At 42.5% G+C, this 25,403-nt stretch overlaps 1 protein-coding gene across 13 annotated transcripts in view; it reads right to left on the bottom strand.

The window, feature by feature from the left end:
• Nucleotides 1-1,016: 1,016 nt before the first annotated feature.
• The window catches only part of LRRFIP1 (LRR binding FLII interacting protein 1), a 100,922-nt gene continuing 76,535 nt past the window's right edge, over nucleotides 1,017-25,403 (bottom strand). For 6 of the 13 annotated variants that reach the window (XM_066322455.1, XM_066322456.1, XM_066322458.1 and 3 more), the window contains 9 exons: nucleotides 23,680-23,712; nucleotides 22,799-22,924; nucleotides 22,222-22,293; nucleotides 20,010-20,180; nucleotides 19,017-19,109; nucleotides 18,462-18,554; nucleotides 17,217-17,309; nucleotides 16,600-16,741; nucleotides 11,150-14,978 (listed from right to left, as the gene is read on the bottom strand). In XM_066322455.1, coding sequence (XP_066178552.1) covers nucleotides 12,517-14,978; nucleotides 16,600-16,741; nucleotides 17,217-17,309; nucleotides 18,462-18,554; nucleotides 19,017-19,109; nucleotides 20,010-20,180; nucleotides 22,222-22,293; nucleotides 22,799-22,924; nucleotides 23,680-23,712 — 3,285 coding nt within the window. In that variant the 3' untranslated portion in view covers nucleotides 11,150-12,516. Of the gene's footprint in view, nucleotides 3,845-4,819; nucleotides 4,925-5,549; nucleotides 5,630-6,060; nucleotides 6,179-7,008; nucleotides 7,056-11,149; nucleotides 14,979-16,599; nucleotides 16,742-17,216; nucleotides 17,310-18,461; nucleotides 18,555-19,016; nucleotides 19,110-20,009; nucleotides 20,181-22,221; nucleotides 22,294-22,798; nucleotides 22,925-23,679; nucleotides 23,713-25,403 lie in introns of those variants that run through there. The other 7 variants (XM_066322464.1, XM_066322463.1, XM_066322465.1 and 4 more) reach the window with 4 other exon arrangements.

Raw genomic sequence — 25,403 nt, forward strand, 5'->3', positions numbered from 1 at the left:
GTACGGCGACTACAGAATCACAGAATATCCTGTGCTGCGAAGGACCCGTAAGGATCATGAAGTCCAGTCCTCGGCCCTGCACAGACACCCCAGCAATCCCACCCCGCGCCTGAGAGCATCGTCCAAACCCTGGCAGCTCCCCGAGCTCTGCTTTGGGGCTGTGACCATTCGCTGGGGAACCTGTTCCGTGCACAGCCACCCTTTGGGGGAAGAACTTTTCCTAATACCTATCTCAAATTTCCCCTGGCACATATCAAAACTTACCTGAAAGTTTTCAGCTTGAAGGAGAGCGTTCCAGGAGCGGAGACAAACCTACCTGCCCACACAGGTACGCATTACTTCTGCAAGGGGCTCTGCTTCTTCCTTTCAACACGTATGTGTAAAGGTCATAATTCAAGTGTGTAAAACATCACCCAGTTAACTAAAATTAACCTTCAGAGACATACAATGGTTTAGAGCATCTAAAGCAAAGACAAGCATTACCCTCCTGCTTAGTCTCTTTCATGTAAGGGACCACTCTGACAACACATCAGGGCAAGAGGACATTTAATACTAAAACCCTGTATTTTTGGTGAACCAAGCTGCCTCTGTTGTGAAGGAGTCTTCATGATGTGAAGGATTCTTCCAGGGAAAGCTACTGTGTGGGTTACCCCTGTTAACCATAAATAAAAGTGGAGAATGAATCCAGTTAGCAACACCATCCAAATTTCTCCTGATGGGGGACTGTCCCTGTCCCCCGTCTCCCCAAATGCACCTGGCCATTAAAACGTCAAAATTTGGAGGTGTATGTGCACTAAAAACGTTGATATTTGGAGGTATATCTCACACCAGTGCCCTAAGTCACACAAACCCTTGAATTTGTACATTTTCCAGGCAGTGTTGCTCAAGTTTTGTGTGATCCTGCAGCAAAGTGTTGAAAAGGAAAATGAGCTCTTACACCCACATCCCCCTGGAAGTCTGTATTTTCCAAGAGAACTTGTAACATCAGCATGGACAGACCACTCCATAAAAGAAACTACCCAAACAAGTGACATTTTATTGGCGAGTTCTGCTCAATAACGAATTTCCTTTTCCACGGTCACATCTCCTAACAGAGCGATCGGGGCGGGGGGGAAAAAAACAACAAGAAAACAAAACCAAAACCATTTTGGGTAACATTCTGTTTGCAAACGATAAAAATCATTTAACATTTAAAAATAAAATAGAGGATAAGAGATTGAAACAGAAGTTCTAGGACAACCCATCCTGCACCCCCTAGGGAGCTTTTCCTCGCCCGGCTGCCGCCACCTCGGCCCCACTCGCAGGGTACTGAGGTGCTCTCGTTTGGAGCTCAAATTAAAGGACTGGGACATGTGCTATTGTCACCATTCAAAGCCCTGTTGTTGTACATTCTTCACAGAAAAACATAGAACAGTTTGCAGTAAACCAACCAGTTCTTTTTTCTTCCCTTATTCTAATGCTAAGTCATACTGAAAGTTAGGGGAGGGGGGGGAAATGTGGCTTCAACATTCACCTACTTTATCACACACAAAGGTTTCTACTAAGAGCATATCCAGGTTGAAATACACATCTGATTTCTGTCATGAGGTTAATGCTTATGGGGTGCGAGATGAAATCTACTTCGAAATGATAAACACATCCCTTTTTGATGAACAAAGTGTTATTTTTTTGCCTTTTGGACCAATGCTTGGTTGCTGGGTTGTTTCTCCTGAACCTTGCCAGGAGAGGCAGCTTTCAGCACTGCCACAAATGAAATGATGACTGGTGGCAATCACACACCTTACCATTGGTAAGATGTTGTAATTTAGCACGTTTGTTTGCGTTCTGAAAACCTCATAGCTCGTTTTTTAGGCCCCCAAGGCTTTGTACACCAGAAATTACACAAGTCAAGCACAGAAAATTGTAAATTGGTATCCACAGCCATTCTGAGGTATTCCACAAGAAACCTGGCTCTGCACCTGAATGTTCCTCTCAAAAACGATTTAAAAAAAAAAAAAAAAAAAGAACCCAAAGCCCTAACTGGAGTGGAAATTTAATTTAAAAAGACTTCTTCCATCCCCCACGTTTCACCACATTTCATCAACAAGAACATACTTAATTTCCCAGGGACACAAAAAAACCCTTCTTCATCCTTTTGCTGGAACAGTAATTGCAGTACTTCACTCCTAAATTTCCTTGTGCACTTGGAGGAGATAAGACGAGGATGTTGTTTTCTAGCCAAAGCAGAGAAACACATCCGGACAGTGGTTTTGGTTTATTTAATTGGTGAAGGTGCTGGAGGAAGACACCAGCGATCCCCTTGCATTGAAAACAGCAGCGGCTCCTACTCTAACCTCCCGCTTGCCAGGAGGAGGCTGGGGAGAGACCTGGATCGCAGGCTCTGAAGACCAAGTTAGTAAGAAATGTGATCTCCTGGGTGTGGATTTGGCTTGGTAGAACCTCTGGAGGCAGTCACTGTGGCTCCCGTGGGACAGGAGGCGCTGCTTCACCGTGAGCAGATCCCGGAGGGACTGGCTTTCCTGTTAGGGCCGAGGTGTCACAGGCAGCTTTATTCCTGGCGTAGCTGCTGCTCTCCTTTGAGTAGTACATTCAGAACGAGTTCTGGTAAACCAGAGCTGTAGTGCCAGTCGTGTGCCATTTTTGCACACGCAAGAATCGCCTGTAACATCTCAACTGGTTACGCTGTTTCTGCGTGAGAAGTGGAAAACCTTCGCAGCGATCTTAGGAGGAAATAACTCGCCACTTCTGCAGCTGTAGAAAACCCATAGGCAGTAATATTTTCTAAAGTGCTTCTTTACTTATCAGTTATTCTGTTAAAAATCAGACTTGTATTTTGTAGCGGCATCATTTCCTAGTAGGCCATGGACCAGTAGATAGTTTCTGATGTAAAAAACCCATTACGTATTTTGCTTAAGCAAATGACACTTGCTTTGATAAATGCACCAAAGAGAGTGATCTAAGTGCAAACCCCACCATTTCTGAAAACACGGCCTTATGCTGGTTTATTAATGCAACCTTACATCCTTTAAAAGTCATTTACTTCAACTCCAAGAACAGGGATTAAATAATACAAATAAAAATTGAAAATTCAATGAAGCTATTGCCTATTTACCCTGAAATAAAAGAGTCTCGCGATCCTACTGGTGCAAAAATCCCTCCAAACACATTTGTTTTATTGGCAAAGTCATTTAAGGTCACTTTTGCTTCCAAGACCATCTTTTTCCACGGTTTCCACTGAAGGAGTTTTGCTTTGTAATGGCTTGTGGTTCCACAGTGATTTGTAAATGAAAAACCTACTATGAATAACTCTACTGTAGTCACTAAATTACAGATACTGCCATGAGAAAAGTCCCAAACTTACAGTGTTTGTTTTAAAATTTTCAGCAAGACACAAAATTCCAGTCAAAGTATTTTCTTTGAGTGCCATTTTAAATGGCAATAAATGGCTGCTGTGCCCTCTGGATGGAGTATTCCATGTGCTTCCTAATGTGTTGTGTACTTCGAATGTCCCCAGAGCTCGGCGTGGAAGGGCTCCCGCGGGCACAGCCACTTGGATCAGCTCCTCCTATGGATGTAGTGCAGCAGGCTTGGATCTGCGCAGGGAGACCCCGGCGGGGAGGCACGGAGCGGGTGTGGGGTGGCCTGGTCTCAGAAGGCAATGACACGAAGCGTCCCGGGCAGCAGGACACACAAGCGGCTGCGGCAGCGTTCCGGTTCCCGTGGGAGGGGGCGGCTATTGCTGGGACAGCAGAGCGCTCCGGTTGGCCTTCATCTTCTCCAGCCGCTTCACCAGGTGCCCATTGCTGACCTCCAGCTCCTCGGTTTTATCCAGTGCTGAACGGAGCTGAAGGAAGGAAGGAAATCACCATTACTTTCACCCTTTCCAAAGGCAAAGCAAGGTTTGTAGTTACCAACTGACCGTATTAACTTGGAACATAAAGCAGTTTAAAATTCCTTTAGCGGAGTTAAACTGCTTTGCAGGCCACACACACAGGTGTTTCAGCACACTGCCAAGAACACAGGGTATTTACAGAATGCTGAACAAAAGAAGGCCAAGTTAAGAAGAAATGCTGTGTCCCAAGTTTGGATTTGGCTTGATAGAAGCGTGTGTCTTGAGGCAGTCAGCATGGGCAGAAGGTTACTCCTGTGGAACAGGATATTCCTAGGCAATCACAAAATTTCCCTCAATCCAGAGGCACAAGGCTCTGGGTGATGTACACCTGTCTCACTGCTCAGCTTTTCCCTTTTGGTTCCTAGAACTGTATCCACAGCTGTGACTCGGAGCCTGAGTTTCCTGTAAAACTCACCACAGGATTGGGGCAGGGAGAGAGAGGTGGACTGCACAGAACAGTATTTATAGACAGCAAAGCAGGAGTATTTAGAACAAGCAAGGAGCTGTACTGAAAAAAAAAATCCAAGAAGCACCTCAGGAGGCAATGAGAGAGAAGCTGATAAAGGTATTCAGGCTCTAAAGTGGCACGGTCAGAGTTTGTGGACAGCCCCACTACCCCAAACAGGCCTGAACAGATTGGAAGAGCAAGGTAAACAGGCTCACAAAGAAAACTCACACCCCTTTGGCAAGTCAGGTTAGGAAGGAACGGTGAAAAGGCAGTGGGAGCTCACAGCCGTGACTGTTACTCCAGTCTGAGGGCTGAAAATTTGGTTGTACATTTAGAAGGAGTAACTAAAGCAATAAAGAAATTGGATGCTTATCCCTTGCTGTGCCAAGAAGGGTGGTTCCTCCCCTCAGGCACCCCAGGGAGGCAAGCTTCCCCCACATGGAGCAGGCTGACCTGGGACAGCTTGCAGGTGGAGTTACCTCTCTCTGCAGTTTGCGTTTCTCTGCCTTCAGTTCATCTTCTACTCGCTCAGCATTTTCAGCAGCAGTTTTGTACCGGGCCACCTGGCCTTCCAGTCGTATTACCTGAGGTGAAGCCAAAGGCTGGGAATTAGAAGCTGCACCAAGAAATCACTCTGAGGCTTCACTCTTCCATCAGTACTTAAGGAATTTCCAGAGAGATGCTAACTCCTCTTTGATAAAATAAAGGCATATTTTCAGGGAAAACAGCAACACCAAGGAAGCCTGGCAACAGTAACTTACTCCTGACCTTTTATACATATCCATATTTAATATGCTTCCAGCAAAAAAACATACAGTCCGTTGACTAAATTTCTCTTAGCAAGAGCATTGCTGATGTACCCTGGACAAGAGCAAACAATCAAAATGGAACAGCTGTGAATAAAATCCATCTTTACCAGATCACATGCTGGGAGCCATTTAAAGCCTGTTGACAGCTAGGCATAAAGAAGTGTTCAGCAGAGTTCATCAGGTACTTTTGTCTTTGACCATCCTTCTTTCAGTACAGAGGAATAATATATTCCTTCTTCCCCATAAATGTCATAAATGTCAAAAGTAGCCCTCGTGCTCCAACATTCCCATTTCTTTTATTAAGGGAAAATCCGAATAAACATAATTTCATTTATCATTTATCAAAATACACTTTGTACTGTCACCATGCCTGAACAAACAGAACAAGCCAAAAACTTACATTCTGCTCCAATGCTGTTATCTCTTGCTCAGACTTTGCTAGTTTAAATTTGAGATCACTGATCTGTCTGTTGGCATCTCCTAAAAGAATTGCAGATTTATCAGGGATGTCAGAACAAGTGTGAACAGTTTCTAACAAGTCTGTTGTGAAATTTCCATGCATCAGGGATCTACGTGGGGCAGCAGGAGAGTAGTTCTCTCAGTAAGTGCCCAGCAGAGAGACACCATTCCCAGTCCTGCCTGATTCCCTGTCAACCACTCTGAAGGCCAAATTAATCTGAACTCACCCCAACTCTGCTGAGGAGCAATAATAGAGATTTCCACCCGCAATCTTAAACAAAGGCTCCTAATTCCCTCGCCTCTGTAGAGGTGTAATGGCTGCTCCCAGGCCAAAGCTCCCTTGGAACTGGAGGCTCATTCTTACTCAGAGCCATGTGCTTATTATTGTACTGATACATTTTCTCACTCACATGCAGGACACAGAATTCTCTTAAAATCAAAATACAGCTCACTTTGGAGGTCAATCATGTGCATATCTGTCCCATTTTCCAGAACTTCATCTTCGGACTGTGCATTTTCCATCTTGCTATTCCTTTGCTTATCTTCCAGTTGTCCCTTTAATTTTTTAATCTGAAGGACAGAAAATAGTTACTAAAATCACTAAGGGAAATTGTGGCTCAAATTCACTCCAGTATTATAAAACAAATTACGTATTTTTAAACCTAAATTCCAAAAGATCTTTTGTTACAAATTAACATCCTAGAAACTCTTGTGGCAAATGACTCATGGTATTTTACATATCAGTGCTTTTGTACAAGTTCAGGACCAAAACAATGAGTGAAACTGGTTTATTAGAAAGGCCATAAATCTTCTGCAGGCACATTCATGTAAAACATTCTTAGAAACTCCCAAAGCTGTGTTTGGTAGCATGCATAGAGGCCAAGGTCACTGAGCACAAATGAAAGCACAGACTGTCCTGCAGGGCAACAGATCAGCTGAAGTTTTTTGAATAAGCTTTATAGACACTATGGAATACCAGGGTACCAGCAATAATTCCTTTAATTGCTCTTTACCCACCTGCAATTCCTCCAACAAACCTTTCCAAATGGCCCATTTACCCACAGACCCAGCAGAGGGGCGGGCTTACTCTCGGAAAGAAAATTTGCTTCCACAATTTCTGAGGCATGCCTGTTTTCCCCTTGGGCTTGGCGATCTGAAGGATTATTATTCAGAAATAAGAGGCACGCCGGGTCATATCTTCCATGTGCCCTGAGTTAACACATAGGAGGGATGTTTTGGAGGAAGAACAGAGTGGCTAGCAAGGCAGCAAGTCCTCAGCAAGAACAACCAGACCACAGCACTGCTGCTCCACACCTTGTGTTTGGTGTTTTCATTTCCTTCATCATTTACTGTTTTCATTTCCTAAATCATTCCCTGTTCTCCCTTTGCCCTGTGATTACCTGGTCGAGCAAGGACTCCCGTTCATCGATGAGCCTTTTCAGCCTGTCTGGAAGAGAAAAGGGAGAGTTCAGCGGTGGCGGATCAGGCGGCGCGTGGGGAGCGCATCTGAGACACGAGCCTGACCCGTTCAGGTTAGTGACTACTGGAGGGGGGAGTGAGGGCACGTACCACAGGACACGAGGCCCAGGCGGGGCTGGGAGGGGGCTGCAGCCAGGGCAGTTATGGCATTCTCACAGAACATGCTTGTCCCGCCAGTAGCAGCAGCCAGCTGCATGCAAAGAGGCTAATCTTCTACGTTAGGTTAGCATGCAAGAACTCTAGGGTCAAGCACAACTGCAACACAAAATCTCACAAATCTTGACAGTTTAACACAATGACAGTACTGTAAACACCTATAATCACAGCTAAGCACATTCTCAGCACTTTAACTCTTCCCTTCTTTAAAATGGCAGTGACATTTTAGTCCAACATTATGACCAGAAAAACATTTGCCCCTCAAATTATTTGTGTTTTGAATGCAGCAGTCTGGTAAAACTCTATTTTCTCTTCAGAGTCAATTCTCCAGGTCAAACATCAAGAGGCTAATGGACAGCCTGCACCCAACTGCTGTGCTACATTTGGACTTGGAAGTGTTACAGATCAGCACATGGGTATGTGCAGCCTTCATTAATAAAGTGCACTCTATAGAATGAGACAGCTGGAAAAAAGAGCTACGAAGTAAGCAACAGAATCACTTCTTTTTTTCCTGCCCCATTATGGGCTGCAATATGTGAAAGTACATTTTCTTACCACCCAAATGATCTCATTAATTAACAAGCTCAGTTTGTTCAGTTACACCTCAGGCAGGAGTACACTGCAACATCACATTCAAATACACTCATTAGGAGAGATCTGTTGACCTCAGCTGGTCTCACTGCAGGTTTGTTCAGCTGGCCTCCTCTGCCAGCAGTGCAGAGCCCAGGCTGTTCAGAGCTCAATTCCACAGCTGAGGTCTGGCCTGCTGATCAAATGATTAAAATCCAAAGGTCACTCAAGAAAAAGATCTTTTTGAAAACTTTAAGAAAGCAAGGTAAATTGCACGTAAGAGCGTGGTGGACTTTTACTGGTAAATTCTGTTGATAGACTCAGATATTTTTAAAAAGCTTTAAAAACATCATTTCTTCTTTGTTGACAACTTTTAAACAGGTCAAAGTCTTGTGGTTCTCCCTTTTGTCTTGTTAGCACATGCACTTGAAGTGAATCAAGAGTCTGTATTGAATCAAACCATGGTGGAAATTGGTTTTCCAATGGAAGTCCCTCTGTACAGCAGACATGTAGACTCCATTAATACAGTATGTCATTCCCCTCCTGGAAATCACCCCCCATATAGTCCCAGAGCATGGAATAAAACCTTTACCTTGGCTTCTGCTGCAATACGCAAATACAGATCTTAGCACCAGTTCAGCACCCCAGTTCAGCAGATCTATGCATTAATTTTGAACCTCCTGAAGTCATATTCTTTTTTATTCTTTTTCATCACTTTGTAACACACCCAACACATGGTTACACCTGAGCACTGATATGAAAAGAAAACAAAAAACATCCAAACCCACTTTTTTGGTAAACACCACCCACAACCAAAATTTCTGAGTATAAACCCCTTCAAAATAACCAAACAATTTCACACATCTATATGGGAAGGAAAGAAAACTTCAAATAGAAATTCTGCAAAAGACAGAAGAAAAACAAAGGCCAATGAAGAAAGCAAGAACAGCAACCAGGTTGGAGATACTCGGACTCAAGAGATTGTGTTGGGATTTACGGGCCAGCAAAGATTGAGGAACAGAGTTCCAAGGATTGGAAAGAGAATGAGGACTGTACAGCAGGAAACCTTCAGGCCACTACAAAATTATCCCAAACTTACTGACTCCAAAAGGGCCAAGTAATGAACTTTGATCCTGAAAATAGTTTAGTTGTGACTTTCATTAACACAACCACTACTGTGAGGTGAAACCTGCCTGCCTGAAGGAAGGACACCTCTTCCAGCTTCCAGTGAGGAAGCACAGAAGCACACTGGCTTCTCCAAAGCCCTTTTTCCTGCAAAAAGGATGCATTTTGGGGTGAACCTTCAAGTTTGGTCTCACCCTCAGTTCTCTCTGCCCTCATTACAGACATCTGTGCACACCATTGGGACATGCAGACAGGAGGGTTTACCAGAGCAGGGAAAAAATTAGTTTGCTCAAATTGCCATTCACATAGAAAAGTTTTCTGCCTGTAGAGATAAAGGTCTCTTGGCTTTCACTTATCTTAAACCCCTACATTAACATAGAAAACTTACTCTGCAGGGTCACCTTAATTTTGCATTTAGGAGAGATTTTTCCACCAAATCTGAGGACCTTGAGATGAGGTGAGCAGGAAAGAACAGTCTATTGAATCAGGACAGGAAGCAGCTAATTAAAATTCTCATCTGTAACAGTCATTATCCTTATTCCACATACAAAGATGCTATAGAGAATAATTAGAGTGCGACATTCACCTCACTTAACTTTGGAAAGGTGATTCCCAGGGTACTCACTGCACCAGTTCATGGCCTTCACACGCCACAGAGTTTAACAGAGGACTGAGGAGGAGATGGGGCCTGTGAGGGAGCAGGACACAGAGGGGTGAGCGTGGTGCTGACACAGCTCCTAAGCCCAGTGCCTGATCTGATCTCATTGCCTTGGCATGGCAGGTGACTCGAGGCACTGCTGACTCAGGTGCTGCTCCAGTGGCACCAAACATTCACAAACCAGCCACAGATCCTCCATGTCTCTTTCCACTTGGAGGGGAGCATGGGATGGGAAGCAGCTGGTTTTACCTGCATCATTTTTACATTATGTGTGGCCCCAGGAAGTAACTAACCCTGACGAAAATGAAAGGGGTAAACTGCTCTTTGAGGATGCAAAGACGTGCCATGAAATCCCAGCCTCAAGCAGCTATTTAGAACAGCCTGCAAGAATCCAGCTGTCAGAAGAAGGTTGGGCAATACTTCTCCAGATCTGTCCATTTATTTTGGATGATGAGAAAGGATGATTTCCTGTCTTCCTCAGAAGAGGAGCACTGCCAGGGACAGTCCACGTTTTGGAAGACACTGTCTTGCAGTACTGATTTTGAGGGGCACAGGGGGATTGTTCTTCTCTATAGTAAAGAAGGTATTGACCAAGACCTTTTCACTATTTATTCCCCTTTTTTATCAAGTAAGTTTCTTGAGATACTGCTTTTGAAAGCATTTCAGGCTAGCTCTGATATGCACAAACCTGGGCTACAGCATTTATGTACCACTAGGTGATGACCAGAAAACCCAGCGAGCATTTGGGGTTATTCTGGAAGAAAAAAGTTTCATCCTTGGGTCACATATTCATTTTCAACATTCCAAGATGGATTTCTGGCACACCAGCTACTCTGCACTGCCTCTCCATGTTCTTGCTCCCAGTTACACTGGGATCAAAGCTGGTAGTGGGACAGGTAAGATTGGAGGTGTTTCTGCTCCTGTGACTTGGCTTTAAAAAGGAATTCTCTTAAAGATGCTGGGTTTTCTGAAGAGAAAAAACTAATTAAAATCAGAAATGAACTCATAAGAAATACAGGATATAATGGCACGTTGCCTAATTTAACTCAGATAGATCCATCCACAGTACAGGTGAAGCCTGGTAAGAACATTTAGTGATCTGTTTAAGTGTATTTAACAATTAAAACCCGTTTCCAACATTAAACCATATATTACTGTTGCGAGTACAGCAGAGCCAAATCTTTAAATAAACACTGCTACGTGCTAATAAGAAATGCTTTTAAGATCTATGACTTTTTGGATTAGCATCTAGTGTAAACCCTTAGGAACAACCGCCAATACTTACAGAAACCATGGTGGATGTGCTGTAAGTTGGAGAGAAGCCACATTAAAGGAGTTACAAGGTTACAGACCTGCTAGAACTCTACAGTTAAGGTGCCATCACATATTCAAGGTGCTCAAACCCCGAGGCTGCCCAGTCCTAGGGAGATGGCTCTTGTAGCTACGTAGCACAAGGCAATACATTGAACAAAAGCTGCAGAAAAACGGTGTTGAGATGATACAGGTTTAAATAACTCCTTGTGCAGGTTTAGAAACAGTGCTCTGGACAGGTATTTTAAAGTATAAAATATGTTTATTTAAATTACATACAGCAGTACATTTTGATACACATCTCCAAATTTTGCAGTCTGTCTGCGCTCTGACAACTTTGTAACATCAACACAAATTCAGCCTTCCATAGCCCACACCCCCCCTCGATCTGCATTCCCTTGGGACATTCACTGCTTAACACTTTAAATGAATATTTATATATGCAAAACATGCCCTCTTCCCAAGCACTAGCAGAGATGCAAAGGAAACACAGCAAGGGAGCCCAAGAGCCTAATTTATGCCAGCAATTCAAAGCAATCCAGCTTTTCCAAAAGACACAGTGGGACTAGTACACAAAACAACAGTCATCTTTGGTCTGATATCCAGCAAGAGTTAAGACATGCAAAGTTATCTTCTTTTCAGAAGGGAAGAGATAAGATTTGTTTCAGAGATAAAAACATTCTTTCAGAATAAGAGTTTGCAAAAAAAATATATATAATGCAGTAAGCAAATGCAATTTTAAACAAAAATCTTCTTGGAAAAATAGATATTTTATATATTCATATCTGGACAGTACTTGATAGCAAACCTAAGCACACATTACAGTGTGTATTGACACTTTCTCTGGAAAAAACAAAAACCCCCATGTGAGACATGGTGTAAAAGGCCTATTGTGGTGCAAAGTGCCTAGATGAAGTAAACATGTATATATTTATTCCTTTCAGCAAACTAAGACCTGCATGTTGCACTTTCTGCAAACTGTGTATTGCTCTTCCAAAGTGCTCAGACTAAGCAGACTCACAGTGATATAACTATATTTTGGAATATGACCATATAAGAAATACACACAAAGTGGAATGAAAAGATGTTTTTTCTTCATATTAAAAAAAAGAAGAGATTGGTTCATAGGCTTTAATCATTCTGAAGGTAGTTTCACCATCAGTGTGGCTGATCTGCTGAGTTCCTTCATGAAGAGTTAATGTAATTGCTGTAGATCGAAGTGCAAGTAAGCATAATGTGCATAAGTTCACAAAGGCCCAACGTACATTCGAGATATTGATCAACTAGGCTAGAATAAAAAAATCCTATAGAAATTCCCCAGGAGCAGCTATCCACACTAGAGGTACTTTAATTGAGTAATAGTTTGAATAGTCAAGCTGTGAAGCTTCCTCATCAGGTGATAACCTTTCAACCTGAGACACACTCATGATGTCTTGTGGCTGGGTACAACAGTGAATAACTTAATACTTGCATCATTACAATATCCAGGCTTTATGCTGAGTTGCCTACAGAGACAAAGCTCCAAAGCTGATGTCTTGTGCAAAGTGCATGTTTGTGTTCTGGGACTGGTCACAGGGAATGGGACTCATGTAGGTTTGAGATTCTGAACTCAGGAGATTGTACAGTCATCTCTGGATCTACCCTTACTCCTTCTACCACCCTGCAGATCCTCCCTGCTTTCAGCCCTCTTAATGAAAGCACTTTCCAAATCCTGTTCCAAAACATCCTGGCCCTGTAATTTTCCCACTTTACTAGAACCTGATACTTTGATTTCATCTTCCTCTGCATCAGCCTCCCCATCAGTTTTCCCTGATGCTCCCCCTTGCAAGCACCCTGTTTCTTCAGGCTCATCTTTTTTATGCTGCAGGACTTCACCTTTGATCAAGGCATCTTTGGTTTCCATTTTGTCTGTTCCCTCTCCAACTTTGTCCCTGTGGGCAGTTTTTCCAACAGCACCATTTGCTCCATCACCCTCCTCTCCCTGTGTATCAGCTTTCTCTCCATCACATTTTTCATTAGATTCTAGTATTTGATTTGACTCTTCATCAAAATCAAATGCATCACCATCATCTTCCAGGCTTTCCTCTGCTTGGTCCTCCAATTTCACTTGTTCACTAATGTTGTCTTCCTGCACAGGTTTCTGTGCCAGGGAATTATTTACACCTTCCTCCAGTTTAACTTGCTCACTAATATTGTCATCCTGCACTGACTTCTGTGCCAGGGAATTATTTCCACCTTCCTCCAATTTAACTTGCACACTAATGTTTTCATCCTGCACAGGTTCCTGTACCAGGGAATTATTTCCACCTTCCTCCAGTTTAACTGGTTCACTAATGTTTTCATCCTGCACAGGTTTCTGTACCAGGGAATTATTTACACCTTCCTCCAATTTAACTTCCACACTAATGTTTTCATCCTGCACAGGTTTCTGTGCCGGGAAATTATTTCCACCTTCCTCCAGTTTAACTTGTCCGCTAATGTCATTCTGCAGAGACTTCTGTGCCAGGGCATTATTTGCACCTTCCTCAGAAGCAAATTTCCCACCAGGGTGGTCTGCAAGCTCTACCTCTTGCTCATTTTCTTTCAGTGTTTCTTTACTGGCTTTGTTTCCAGTAGTTACAGCCACACCTACACTTGACTCCTCTTTAGACTGACCTTCTACTTGTTCAACCACCTTCTGCACTTCACCCTCTTCTAAAGGAACATTTTCCTCTCCTTCTGTACCACCTGCTGTGTCTTCACTGCACTGACTTGTTTGAGCCTCTACTTTTGGATTCAAATCTTCTACCCATTCTGTCCTACTTTCCTGGCTTTCCCCAGCCTCATCCCCTGTTTCCAATTCTGACTCCTTAATTTCATCATCTAAAAGGCTCGGGTCTACATGGGTTTCCTGAGTGGTCGCCTCTCTCACAACCTCTGTTCCTGGCTGTGCGTCCTGCAGCTCACTTCCCTTTCCCTCGGGGATGCAGTCTCCTGCCTCCACAGACACCACACCTTGCTCGCCTGTTTCAGCAGAACCCGGACACTTCTCCAGCTCTTCCATCAATTCTTCCTTCTGTCCATCATTCTCAGCTCTAGCTGTTTCATCTTCAGTTTTACCTTGATTACTTGGTTCTTCTGGGGATGCTGAAGGACTGTCCTCTGAAGAAGCTGGTTGGAGGGATGCCTGGTGTTCTCCACCTTCCTTTTCAAGTGGCTCTCCTGGGACATCCCTTTCACGTGGCTCTGTCCCCTCCAAACCCACACACTCAGTTTCCTTAGGCTGACCCTGAACTGTGTTCCCACCCTCATCTTCTTCTCCAGCTCTGTCACCTGCTGTTTTATCACTTCTTCCATCAGTGCAGTCAACAAACTTTTCCTCCAAGATATTTGCAACCTTGTTTTCAGCACTTTCTTCTGAGTGCTGGAGTTCCTCTGGAGTGGAACTCTCCACATTTCCCTCCTCCCTAAGCAAGCTTACCACTTCTCCCTCGGGTAGCCCTCCCTGGCTAGAAACCAGCTCACTGCTCTCACTCGCACTGTCAGATCCTTCATCCATTTCATTATCACTCAGGGCATGGCTGGTTTTAAGATCCTCTTGTTCCTCCTGGCTGGGTGCAGCTTCTCCCAGCTCCTGCTCTGTACCTGAGTCACAAAAGATTTCCTGAGGAGTCTCAAGAATCTGGTGGCCTTGCAGAGAGCCCAGCTCCAAGTTCTCATTTGTCCTTACACTCAGGTCACGGAGTTCAGCCTCTGTACTCTCAGGCTGCTGGACTGCTGTGCCCCTGGACTCTGTGACCTTTCTCAAGCCACCTGTGTCACTGTCACTGTTGGAAGAAGTGCTCCCTGACACAGGTTCTGTGAGGCTTTGGGCTTGCTCTGCAAACCTACTCTCTGGTACCATCACCGTCCGCAGGGCGTCCCGTTCTTCAACCATTTGTTCTGCCTTTACATTTTCAGCAGCATGCAATGTCTCTACTTCCTCCTCCTCAGACTCCTCTTTGTGTTCCTCACGCTCAGTATTCTGCAAGATTTCTCTTTTCCCCACATCCTCCAAAATCTCATTTTTCATCTCCACTTCATTGGCTTTGCCTAAAAGACCATTGAGAAAGTTGAGGGGGCCACACCACAGCACTTACCTCCCCACTTAAAACCCGAAAGACAGAATAAGAAGAACAGGTTAATAAAAGATCAGCTTTTGCCAATTTTGTGAAGCAAATCAGCGATTGAATTAGTAAGGATCCAGGGGGGTTGATCAGTGAAACTCACCACCACCCTCTCAAAGCAAGAAGTTTCTGGTGCTGGCTTGTGTTTTTGGAAAGGAGGAGATTTATGCTCTTGGCTGTGGGAATGACAGCTTTCACAGAGGAGAACAACTGGTTGAAGCAGTGCAATTTAACAGCAATACTTGCAGATGGACCTCTAAGGACTGTTTTTCCTCAGCAATTTTCTCTACAACTTTAACCCTGAGGCCCCTCTATCCATGCAGGAGTCTGATGCTGTTACAATGGAATCACGAAGGATTATTCAGTGGTATTTTGCTTTTAAAATCTCAGACAAGTATCATCAGTGCACATGACAGACACTGAATGTAAAATCTGATTGGCAAGCAAATGGTTTGGCTGTTGAGCCCTCCCAACACAGATCAAAACTCAGGTAATCTGTGTCCCTTATTTCAGCCACCCAAAGGGGTGGGGACTTCTGTGGTTCTTTGAAAGTTATTTTTGTTGTAACAGTTTTCCTTCAATTTATATTTAAAAGCAACAGATATTAAAACAATAGTGTCTGTTGATAGTTTTGGGGTCTATGCTGTACCTATTCTGAAAAAAAACCCACCAGCATAAGGAGATGTAGAAAACATGTTACATTTAAAAATACACCCTTACCTTGTTTTTTGGTGTTCCACATTGTTTTCACACAGAAACTGAGTGAGGAAAAAGCAGCCAAAAGCTCAAAGCAAGAGAACCTGCACTTGCAACAATGGGCTGCCTGCAGCTATTTATTAATATGTTAATTTTGAACAAAAAAAATCAACAAACCAAAACCATTACTTTCTTTCCTTAGACTAGTACAATAGTTCTCTAATGGCCATTACCACATAAAAGCATAAAGTGGTTTTGCCAACCAGATTTCTCCTTCCTAACACTGTCCACGTCAATTATATCCTTTGAATTTACGTGTCAGTGTAAGAAGTAAAAACACAGAAGTGTAAATTTGAAGTGTTCAGTAGCACAGGAAGAAAGAATTTATCCTTTGGTGTGCTTTGGCAGAGCCCAGCACTGTTGTTCAAGCAGACACAGTTCTCAGAAATATCAATGAACCAACATACAAACTCTTTATAGAAAACTAAAATGCTTTTTGTTTTTTCTGATTATTTAAGGTATATGTGCTGAGAAATACTGAGCAGCAGTAGGATTATCCTGGGATAATATTCCAATTCAGGGTTTAAATGGCAATGTGAACGACTGCTACTTATCTGTAATGTCCTATCTGTGTTCCCATCCTTTGTCACCTTGCAGGGGAAGTGAAGTCTGCCCTGCAGACACACTGGGAGTGATAATCAACACGAAGCAGAGAAATGCACAGGGAGTGACTGGACAAGGAGCATGCTGCGTGGTGTTAATTGTCCCACTAACAACTGCCCGATCCAAGCAAAGGTGGATGAATGAAGGACAGACAGGCAGGAGGGGCTGAGAGGACACACAGCACTTACCTAGCATCCCCTCCCCTCCTGTCTTTAATGCCTGAGTGGTGCCTGGAACAGTTCGGGAAGAATCCAAGTGTCCTTCGTTATCCAGAATGTCTGTTGTCTCCCCGTTGGTGGCTATATCAGAGTCTGGGATTATTCCATGTTTCTGTGGGAAGCAAAGGCAATGCTTTAGAGCCTGCTGCTCGGAAAGGGAAGGACTGTCAAAGTGCTCTTGTCCGAGATACTCTGAATAAACAATTGCTTCAATCATTCCATTAAATACGGCTGGGAGTCAGGAAGGAGAACAGATATTGCAGTTCTCAGTTCAGCCATTCTGACAGAAAGCATGTGATGCTAGCTCTTTTTTTTTTTTTTTTTTTTTTTAAACATAAATCTGCTGCATAAGATGTTCCTCAGAGAAGTGTCTCCTACAAAAACAACTTCTTTATACTCCAGTCTACACTAAGAACTGACAATCAATAGTAGGCAAAAGAACTTTATATAGAAAATCCCTGAAATGGCAATTTATAGGCAACATGAAAATTGAGTTATTGCTACTGAGCTAGACATAAATTTCTGCCTAAACATAGAGGGAAAGGGTCAGCAAATGAATATAAATTTCTTTTATTCCTCTTGCATACCTTCAGTTGCTCCTTCAGCACAACCACTTCGTCTCTAAGGTCATCCCGCTCACTCCTTATGGAATCAAAGAAATCTTTCTGCCTCTCTAGTGCCTGAATTCCCAACACAGACAGAGGGCCAGGAGATGTGAAGAAAGGAAGGGAGACAAGTAAAGGCAGTGAAAAGCAAATGTAGACAAGAATGAGCAGATTTCAGATATTCAGGGGATGGAAGAGGCACAGATGAAAAAGGTCAAGTTTACAGATTTAAGGACTGAGTTTGAATACAGAGAGAGAAATTTCAAATCCAAGAAAGGCACAGCTTCTGCAATAACCAAGAATTCCTGCCAAAGGCATTCAGAGCCAAATTCTTCATTAGGGATCCTTCAAATGAGGGTCCACTTTTTATTCTCATCTGCTAGACAAGCTAATCCATACCCAGAGATTGCTTTAGCATGCACACTGAAGATATCATGCCATTCCCATGTGTTAATGGGAGGGCATGGAAGTAGCCCCGCTGGATTTCAGGAGGCTTTTTAGTTTACATTTTAATTAATTTGAAGGCTCCCATTAAGTCATCCTTAGTCTGGGATGCACCATGTGCAAATGCATATTTTGCTACTGAACTTCCCCCTCCCAGTATTTCTATAAAAGTACCAAGAGAACAATTCAAAAAAATTAGACAATTTTCAGTTTCAGGCTGCTGCAAATTATTGGATATCACAAACATGGGCAAGCTGCCAGATTTCTTTCTTCTACTCTATTCAGGAAGCCTTTCTTCAGTGTTCAGCTGGAAAAGAAAACTAGAGTGGCTTTCCATGTGGCTTTGATAAGAGGTGGTGGAAAGGGATGAGAGGCAAGGGAGGCTTCCATCCCAACAGCCTGTAAATAGCTCCATTACCTCTCTATCCCACTCCAGTTTCTGCTCAGTCTGCAGATTAAATCTGAATAAGCAAAAACTCACTGCTGATGGAATTGCATTATAAATAGCACTTCCTTTCCCCATATGGCAAATGCAAATGGTGCAGCACAGCAAATCAATTACCCTTGGTTTGAAAGCACACCAGCTGCTAGGTTTTCCTTGGATTTTAAGGTACTGGCCACAGACAACACTTGCTATTTGCTACTTCACTGGCATAATCATAGGACAGCCACACCAAGCAAAGGCACGAGGGAGGGTTTTATCCATAGGGTTTTACACAAGCAGGAGCAGGTGGACAATGACAGTGTCACTTTGAACACATGGCAGGAGCTGACAAGTCCTACCCCTATTTTTTTGTCTTTCCACTCTATTGTCTCCTGAAGATCGGAAATTTCCCTGACATAGCTCTGCTGTTTCTGTTGCAGCTGTTGGATTTCCTGAGGGGCAGGAGCAAAACAAGAAGACAGAAAGCAGGTAACAGGTTAACAAGGAAGGCCAAGAACGCAGTGATGTCAAAGAATGAAAAAAAGTAGGTGCCAAAGTAAATGAGTATCCACAATGCACAGTTTCTGACATCCCATCTGAACCTGATCTCCTGAAGGCAATCCTATTATCCACAAGATGACTTAGAACAAGTTACACAGTTCTGTTATCTTCCTCTGCATCTCCACCAACAGCTGTCCAAAATGCAATACTTAGGAAGAATAAGATAATACTTAGGAAAGTACTATTTGCATTAGTCAGCTCTGAACCTGTCTGGCCTGAAACACTTAACATTTCTTCTGGTGAGAAACTTGAATAGGGAATAAAATTCTCCATGCCTCACATTCTCCACTCTACTGCTACTTGGGAATGTACCAATCAAAGAAGCCATTAAAAAAACCCCAAAAGTTACTTACTGCAAGCATTTCTTCTCTCTGCTTCAAAGCCTCTTTGATTTCCATGAACTGAAACTGCAATATGCTATGAGCATGCTTCTCCCTCTCAAATTCCTGTGAATAATGAAATATTCACAAGATTATTATTAATCAAAAATAGCATCCCATCAAAAAGAGGAAAATAAGCCCAAACACAAAGAAAATGCTTACTGCAATGTAATTCTTGAATATCCCTCTAATCACAATCCCACAAGAGTGCAGTTTTTATGGAGTTTGTCCTTTTTCCAAGATGCTATTATTGTACCAAATACAGAAGTGACAGACATCATTTAGCCCATTTCATAAGCTGAGCAGCAGGCTGAAGAGCTTTTACACTCCAGTCCTTCAGATTGCACAGATGAATAGATGGGAATTTAACCCACTCTTCCCACATGGCCATGTACTGAAAGGTAGCTGAGCTTTTAAATAAAAAGAAAAAACCAAACTGTATCTTTCAGGTACTGTGTTTTGAAGTGGGGTGTAGTCAAATGCCCCAAGCTGCAAGAAGGCAGTTCTGAAAACGTAAGCCCCAGTTTTATTATTTAACACCAAATCACTGTCAGCTGCTTAAATTAATGTAAAACTTAATTCAATATTTAACCATGGAACTGCCTGAACTGTCTAAACTTCTTAACTCTCCCACAGGGTTCCTGGAGACACCTTTGTGTGTAAAACTGGTCCAGAAGTCCCTGTGGACAAACCCTATGAATTTACTTTAGAGATGGAATATAAAAGGAGAACTGATAATATCAATATAGCCTTTACCAGCTAGAACATTTCTTCCCTTCTTCAGAGATGGCTTAGGGAAAATTCTCATTTGTATGATCACAAGTACACAACAAATTGGTATTCCACTTAATTAAAACAGCAACTTATTCAAAATATTGAGTCATAATTTAACTGCCTCCTCCCAAAGATCTCTACCCTCCTCCAGATCTCTCCCTGTTATTTCCCATGCCAGAGCTATTTACATACTTTGCTTTTCTCTTCATATTGCCTCCTGGATTCTGCCAGCTGTTCCTCTAACTCTAAGAGTGCATCCTTCAAGGTGTCCACTTGGTACATGAAATTGGTTTTCTCATTGTCCAGCTGAGCATTTGACACCATAGCCTTCTTGTATTTCTCCTCAACTTCAGCCAGAGAGTCCTGCAGAGAATAAAAAACCCCAGTCAAAGTCAGAAATAAAGGAGGATGCTTTGCCAACCATGATCTTTGGGGAGAAAATAAAGCACCGAACCACAAGCTCACTCAGGCTGCCTATGGAAAGCAGCAGGAATCCTGTGCTGGAGGCTTCCCAGCTGTCCCAATGAGGAAAACCTCCCCTGTCCTCACCAGGCTTGTGCTTCCAAGCAATCAGCCTTACCTCAGCACGGATAAAACGCTTCCTGTCCTCTGCTGCTTCAGCTTCTGCCTTCCCAGTTTTGTTCCTTCTCCCTCCTCCCCCTGCCCCTGCACACTGGCAGCTCAAAGCAGCTGCTGAAGATGACAAGCTGGGATTTTTTTTTTAAAGGTAAACTGGCCTTGATTTAAGATCGCTTTGGATGATCTGAGGCCTGAAATTAAGGCAGTTTGACAGTTTCACACTAATTTCTGAGACCCTTGCAGAGTGGGAACCCTTAAATACTGACTCAGGAATTAGAATTCACTGTGAAAGAGAAAGCTGCAGCTTTTGTGACCTGATGTGTGATTTCCCATTAGGTTTCCCGTATCACATCCCTTCTTCACAAATTTACTCTCTAAGATACAGTTCCCAGTATCTTGAAAACCCCTTCTGTCAGCTTGACCTGAATATAAGATATCGAGATATTTATAATAACAAATGATGGTAAAGATTAGCATAATTTTTCATTTATGCAGACAAACTTCACACTACTTGATTTTAATAAAGAAATAAAAGAGTTATATAAACAAAGCAGTGTAAATGTGCAAACAAGAAAGACACACGTGTCAATATTTTAGTTTACAGATCAAACAATTTCTCTTGGAACTTGTGTAATTTTAATTATTTCAACTGAAGTATGGATGAGTTTCATATACTTCCTTTTTCAGCTGTTAACAGAACTAAGGATGATAGTGACAAAGTCTATATTGCTTTAATTGACCTTTCTATTAACAAATGAGATAATTTATCTTTTAGGACCCAAATCTGTCCAGTTCCAAATGCTTAACTATGTTTAGGGGCACTTTCCAGGTCCAGATGAGAAATACCAAGCACAGGAAAGCCACCAGGTTTTGGAAAGCTCAGAAAGGAGCTGGAAAGGAAGTATATGCAAGGAAGAAGTTAAGGAAGTTCTGCTCCACTCTTTCAACATGCCACGTTTTGGTTTCTTAGCATCAAACAGTGCAGCTTAGGTCCAAATCACCCCAAAAGGCACTCTAAGGGACAGGGATTGAAAAAAAAAATGTAGCGTGATTATTTTGCTCTATTTGCTATTCAGTGACCAGGAAAAAACCCAAAAATTTTACCAAAAGAGGGCCTAACTACTCTTTCCATTGAAAATTCACTCAAGATGGCAACACCTTCATCTGTCAGCACTGAGCTGATGATACAATCAGCAATTAATACTGGCAAATGTTGAATTTATCTATTTGCCTTTTCCAAAAAGCCACAGCTCATGTCACTGCTCACTTAGGAGTGGGTGGTACACGGATGTGGAAGTTGGTTGATGCCCCAAAATGTATTTATGGCTTCATGGAAGCTGTAAGAGCTTCAGCATTCCTTCTTTGTGTATCAGGCTTTGATACATGGAGTTTTGTTGCAAGAATTGTTTAAGGGTATCCTCTGTCGTCTGAAGACGAAACCAAAATGACACCTCACATGGCCTTATAAAAACAAAAACATACAAGGTTCTAAACTCATATTTGTTTTTAGTACTTTATGAGATGAGTTCTAGTTCATCTCCCAGTACTGGAAGGTTTCCTGGATTAGGAAATGATATAAAAAAAAACCAAAACAAAACCAAAATCATTTTAATTTGCTAGCAAAACAATGACCTCCTCAAACCAGCAAAGACAACGTGCAGTAGCAACCAGCAGCCTCTCAGTGAACACTTGGAAACATTTATCACCACAACCCACCCAGTCAGAACAGTTCATGGGACAGCTCCCAGCCTCTGCAGGAGAACAGCATGCAAGGGCAGCCCTGGGGCACACACTGGGGCCAGGGTTAATGCTCACACACCAGTACCTTCAGTTCTTTCAGCCCCTGCATGTATTTGCCTTCTACATCCTGAATCTGGTCCTTTAACTCATAGATGTCCTGAGGGAGATGGCGAGAAAGGTCAGTGATGCCACGGACACTGATGGGCAGAATGCAGCTGGGAGGGACAAGCAGTGCTCAAAGTGCTCCTTCCAACACAGGTTAAGGGCTCTGGCCCTAAGCTGAGGCCTTGCCAGATTTCTTAGTCAGGAGTTTGTGCTAATTCTGCTTTTCTTGGCTGGAGAAAATAGAATCTTCATTGTTAAGGATGAGGTGCACACCTAGGTTCAAAGGCCTGACAATCCCAGCCCTCCTCTGTCCCTTTCACTGATGATCACCTTCTGTCCCAGGCTCTCTCCTCTGCTCTCCAGGAGTGCTCTGTGTTATCCTCACCCTCCTGGCATTCCCTGTTCCAGCATGGGAGGTGCCTTTTGCAACCAGTCCCATCTGAGAGACATCTCTAGCACAGCTTCTCCTCCACAGCACCCAAATCACTGCCACGACTGCCAGCTCCTTCCTGGGAAAGACTACTCTGTCATTTACGCTGGGTTTAAGTGTTCCTCACCTTGATTTCCCTGATGGAGGCCTCTGTGTCAGCTGAGATGGACGTGTCCCCACTGCCTCTCCGTGAGGAAGTCCCACCCAGAGAAGCCAAGGTAGCTGCTGATAAACTTGAGACAGTTCGTGCTCCCTACAAACACACACAGAAATACTGCTGAGAACTTTCTTCTCCAGATAAATTATGGGTTTGTGGCTTTCTTCTCTTTTTTTATTTTTTAATACACACATCACACCAATCCTCGCATTCCCTAAATTATGCACATTTGGTTAAAATCAAACTAAGAAGCAAAAAATCAAAATCAAGGTTTAACAAGGGAAACTAATAAGAAAAGTCTGATCAGAAGTATTAAATAATACTGCAATAGGAGCTTGGGTAATTTAGCTTCTAACCACTAATTCTTGTTTGGAGAAAAGTCTTTAGGGGCTAGTATCAGCCTGCATTTTTAAAACTTGTGATGATACATTCTGTGGAAGCTTTGGAAGCTCCTCTCCTTTATGGATATTTATTTACTCTGCAGCAGTAAGAGCTGTTTGACTGTACTCAGGGTTAATGTAGTAGACTCCTCTTTTATTATGATGATTTATTTATTTTTACATAAATAACTTAGGTCTTATAACTAAGATCTAATAAACATACAGAGTTTGTGTGGCTTAACCTAAAGCAGCCTCAGCCAACTGCTGTTGAAGGTCAGCTACTTAACATCGAGTAAGCAGGGGCTGAAAAGCTCATCTGCAAAAATGCTGCAGCAGAAAGCACCAGAAATTCAAATTTTTGCCTCACAATGGATTTTATAGGAGATTTCTGTACACTCATGGCAAGCTCTACCCATCAAAAAGAATGAACAAAAGCACTGTTGTCAGAATAATTGATAAAATTCTTCTTACCTTCTCAAAGTCTTTTTCTGGCCTTTCCTCAATCTGTGAAAGAGAGATTGAGAAGGAATTATTAATAGAATCAATAAAGGGTTAGAGAAAGCAGTAATACACCAGAAATGCCACCACATCCTCCCCATCCCAAAAAGCAAGGTACCAAGTTAGACTTGAAATCTAAAGCTTCAAACCTGGGGTTAATACTCCCCTCTCAAGACAAACAGGGACTGCAACTTCAAGCAAAGATCCTAGACTACAAAACTGACCCTCAAGTCAAATATCAGTCCAAAGTCTAAATAAATGGCTCTTTTAGGGTTTCAGTACTTCATTGCAATTTACTAATTTACAAGAGAGATCCTGTACTAAAGCTAGCTTAGAAGAACCCGAACAGTGAGAAAGCAGCATTTAGGAGGACAGAAAATTACCATGGATGCAGCTGAAGGGTTTAAAAGTTAACAGAAGTTCTCCATCTAAAATGGAATTAAGTATAAAAAGGATTGAATGAAATGAAAAACTCAGGAGAGCGCAACAAAACCTGAATTCTTCTTGGAACACTCAGCACAGTCAAGATGGTTTCCCAAAAGACTCCTAGAAAATTAATGTCTTCCCCAGACCAAGAAGAGCCTAATTGCCAAAGGGAATAGTGTTTTTAAAACTACTGGGAAAACAATCAGGATAGACCTGATTCAGGAATCATAATTGAGATTAACTGATGATTTCCATTGAAAACACACTCAAAATCTACATCTCTTTCTAATCAGTACACATTTGACACAGTTGTTTGGAGGTTTTTTGGGGGGATAATCTCACTCATTATTCTTCATATTACCCATGTTACCCTATTTTAAAAAAATCTCAGAACTGTGAGGTACCAGTTACAAATCAGCTTTTCACACTGACATCTCATAGCTAAAATTGCCTATGAATTAGCCTTAAGAAAACTGAAGTCTGAGGCTTCAAAGTAAAATAAGCCAGACTTAAAGCACTAGATCTAAACATGCAAAGACACTGAATACATAAAACATTTAGGGAAAAAACCCCTCAAATCTCTGAATCTGGAGGCAACAAGAGACAGTCATAAATGAAAGCAGACAGTTTAGCTCAGACCAAATGAACAAGATGGACTGAACTGTGCAAACAGCTTTTTATTTTCATGCCAGACAGCTCCAAGTGCTGGATTTGGCAGCCTTCTAGCTCAACCAAACACTGTGTTGTTGTTTATCAAGACAGCTGTGGCAGTGTCAATAATGGCATGTGACAAAAGATTTGTGTGTCCACACACATCTACCTCTAGAAATCTGTGTACAGCCTTTGCAAAATCTATCTGACAGGGCACAACTCAAAATATTTCTTTTCCTTCAGCCATTTGCACAATGGCCTCTGTTTTCTGGAACAAAAGGCAATCTCAGTTTTTAGCAAAATAAAGAAGGGAGCAAATACTGATATTGTTTTAATGATGCACCACATGAGTCAAATAAAAGCTTCCCTTTACAAAGGGGAATGTTGAAGACAATGTGAGAGACGTGACTACAGTGAGTGTTTCTACCCAGAGCACTCATAACCACACCTGTGAAGCCTGCTACACCTTTATTGCAAAACTGTCTTAAATAATAACTCTGATGGGGCATAATCTCTAATAATGAAAGCGATTAAGTAACATTTAAAATTGAGCTGGTTAAGGAAACAAACCAGATTTCATCTTCCCTAGTGATGCCCTTGCACACATCCACTTGATGCCA

The sequence above is a fragment of the Sylvia atricapilla genome, chromosome 7 (assembly GCF_009819655.1).
Source record: "Sylvia atricapilla isolate bSylAtr1 chromosome 7, bSylAtr1.pri, whole genome shotgun sequence".
Lineage (NCBI taxonomy): Eukaryota > Metazoa > Chordata > Aves > Passeriformes > Sylviidae > Sylvia > Sylvia atricapilla.